The sequence below is a fragment of the Nicotiana sylvestris genome, chromosome 9 (assembly GCF_000393655.2).
Source record: "Nicotiana sylvestris chromosome 9, ASM39365v2, whole genome shotgun sequence".
Taxonomy (NCBI): Eukaryota; Viridiplantae; Streptophyta; class Magnoliopsida; order Solanales; family Solanaceae; genus Nicotiana; species Nicotiana sylvestris.
In genome coordinates, this window is record NC_091065.1 from 50,199,728 (window position 1) to 50,202,962 (window position 3,235).

Here is a 3,235-nt window from a genome sequence, read left to right on the forward strand (position 1 = left end):
CCCTCAGACGGATGGACAGTTTGAGCGCACTATTCAGATATTAGAGGATATGGTACGTGCTTGTGTCATAAATTTTGGGGGTTCATGGGACAAGTTTCTGTCGTTCATAGTGTTTGTCTACAACAACAACTACCAATTGAGCATTCAAATGACTCACTATGAGGCTTTGTATGGGAGATGGTGTTAGTCTCCGCTGGGTTGGTTTGAGCCGTGTGAGGCTAGGTTATTGGGTACTGACTTGGTTCAGGATGCTTTGGACAAGGTTAAATTGATTCAAGAATGGTTTCATACGGTGTAGTCTAGATAGAAGAGTTAATCCAATCGGAAGGTTCGTGATATTGCTTACATGGTTGGGGAGAAGGTACTGCTCAAGATTTCACCAATGAAGGGTCTTATGAGGTTCAGGAAGAAGGTAAAGTTAAGCCCGCGGTATATTGGGCCGTTTGAGGTGCTTCAGAGGAATGGAGAGGTGGCTAACAAGCTTACCTTGCCACTTAGTCTGTCGAGTCTACATATAGCATTTCATGTTTTTATACTTCATAAGTATGTCGGCGATCTGTCTCATGATTTAGATTTCAGCACGATTCAGTTGGATGGTGATTTGACTTATGATGTGGAGCCACTAGCTATTTTGGGACGACATGTTCGAAAGTTAAGGTCAAAAGATATAACTTCAGTGAAGATGTGGTGGAGAAGTCATCTAGTTGAGGAGGCTACTTGGGAGACCGAGCGGGAGATGCAGAATAGATATCCATGCCTATTTGAGACTCCGGGAATGTTTCTAGACCTGTTCGAGGAGGTATGCTTGTTTAAGAGGAAGAAGATGTAAGACTCGGCCGGTCATTTTGAGAGTTGTAGCCCTGTTCCCCCATTTACTGCTTATTTTATGCTTACGAATTGCTATGTGAATTGTCGGGGTAGTTGGTTCGATTCCGGGGAGGTTTCGGAATGAGTTGGGACATTTAGTCTCAAGGTTGGAAACTTAAGTTGAAAAGGTTGACCGGATGTTGTCTTGTATGTAAATGGCTCCGAAATGGAATTTTGATGATTTTGTTAGCTTTATTGGATGATTTTGGACTTAGGAGCATGTTCGAATAATGATTTGGAGGTCCGTAGTGGAATTAGGCTTGAATTAACAAAAGTTAGAAATTTAGAAGTTTGAGCGAGGGTCTTCCGGAAATAGCCTCTCTACCCTCATGGGTAGGGGTAAGGTCTGCGTACACTCTACCCTCCCTAGACCCCACTAGTGGGATTATTACCGGGTTGTTGTTGTTGATCGAGAGTTGACTTTGTGGTTATCAGGCATGGATTGGGGTTCTGGGAGTTGGAGCACGTATGTTGTGTGTCATTTATGGCTTATGTGCAAAATTTTAGGTCAATCGGACGTGATTTGATAGGTTTCAGCATTGAATGTAAAAGTCAGAAATTAAAAGTTCATTAGCCTTGAATCGTTGCGTGATTCGTGGTTTTAGCATTGTTTGATGTAATTTGAAGGCTCGACTAAGTTCGTATCATGTTTTGGGACGTGTTGCTATATTTGGTTGAGGTCTGAGCGGCCTCGGGTGGAGTTCAAATGGTTAACGGATCAAAGTTTGTAATAGAAGGATTGCTAAAGCTGGGAGCCTTCTGGTGTGTTCGCACATGTGAAGGTATTGGTCCTAGGTGCGAAGTGCGGCTAGATTGGCGCAGAAGCGAGGTCGTTCTAGCTTTGGGAGTATTGCAGGTGTAGAGCGAGGAGCGCTCTTACGAGTCCGCAGAAGCGGAATGGTGGTCGCAGGTGCGGAATTTGGAACATGGTTGTGGGCGCGCAGAAGCGGACGCAGGTCCATAGGTGCGAGTCTTTGGCCGCAGAAGCAACAGGTCGGGGGTTAAGTGTAAGTCCACAGGTGGGATTTTTTACCGCAAAAGCGGTGTCGTAGAAGTAGTTAAATAGACCGCAGAAGCGGAACCACTGGCAGTGCATATTAATTCGAGGGTTCGCGATTTTTATCTTTTTTGGACATTTTAAGCTCGGGCTAAGGCGATTTTTGAGAGGATTTTCGAGGGTTTCTTGAGGTAAGTCAATTTTGGTCATTTTTATTCTATAATTGTGTTTCCCCATTGAATCTCCCACCTCGTTTGTGTATTTTTGTGGTGTAATTTTGGGAGTTTGAGGCTAGAGGTTTGGGTGTTAAATTTGGGGATTTGAGTGGCGATTTGGTGTTAGATTTTGGTATGGTTGGACTCGTGGTTGAATGGACTTTCAGATTTTGTGACTTTATTATATTTCGATACATGAGCCCGGAGGGTTTTTGACTTTTTGACTTTTGATTAAGAACTTAGTATTTCTTATGGAATTAATCCTTTGGCTCGTGTTGATTGTATCGAATAGTTTGTGGCTAGAGTCGAGGTATCTGGAGTCTGATTAGCGAGGTAAGGGCGTGTTGGAGTAGGGATTTGCACGGTTTGAGGCAAGTAACACTTTTAAACTTGGTTATGAGGGTATGATACCTCAAATTACATGTTATGTGATTGGTGTTGAGGTGACACACATGATACGTGACGGGCGTGTGGGCGTGCACCCTATGAATTTTGACTTGGTTGATTTCATGAAACTGTATAGTTGATTAATCTTGCAGTTACCTATATTTCCATCATGTGTTAGAGAAATTGAGCTGTTGTAATGTTAGAAATCATGCTTAGGCTATGTGTTGGTACTATGGGGACCCACAGAGGTCGTGTTATGTGTTGAATTATTTACTAAATTTCCATTTTGTACCCAGTCACAACTTTTATTTGCATATTATATCTCAATCTTTGTTGTCCTTTATTGATGCATTATATCATCATTGTTTGGGCTGGTTATCATGATTTTTGAGAGCCCGAGAAACTGGAGAGATTGATGACTGAGTGGAGCCGATGGCCTGATTGTGAGAATATTTTTGAGATCGGATTGCATGCGCGTAACATGTTTATTTGATTCATGCCATGATTGGCTTATTATAGCGCTTGGGCTGGAATCGCCCCTCTGGAGTTTGCACATCCACAGTGAGCGCAGGTACCTACTGAGTGCGAGCGCGAGTGCTGATCACGAGTGCCGAGTAATTGGGAGGATTGAGTGGCTATGAGGATGGAGTGATTGTGAGGAATGAGTGACTAGGAGGATGGAGTGAATGGGAGGACTGAGTGACTGATGCTCCGAGAGTATGCATATGATTCATTATTGTTTGTACTTCAGTTAGCATATATAACTATC

General features: G+C 43.1%; 1 protein-coding gene across 1 annotated transcript; it reads left to right on the plus strand.

The window, feature by feature from the left end:
* Positions 1-346: 346 nt before the first annotated feature.
* LOC138877560 (uncharacterized) lies at positions 347-829 on the plus strand. The gene has a single exon (XM_070157178.1). It carries the CDS (start codon positions 347-349, stop codon positions 827-829), a length of 483 nt encoding a protein of 160 aa, XP_070013279.1.
* Positions 830-3,235: the final 2,406 nt, after the last annotated feature.

Excerpts from the sequence above, each read along its gene's own strand:
- LOC138877560 (XM_070157178.1), top strand. The coding sequence starts at position 347 with ATGGTTGGGGAGAAGGTACTGCTCAAGATTTCACCAATGAAGGGTCTT.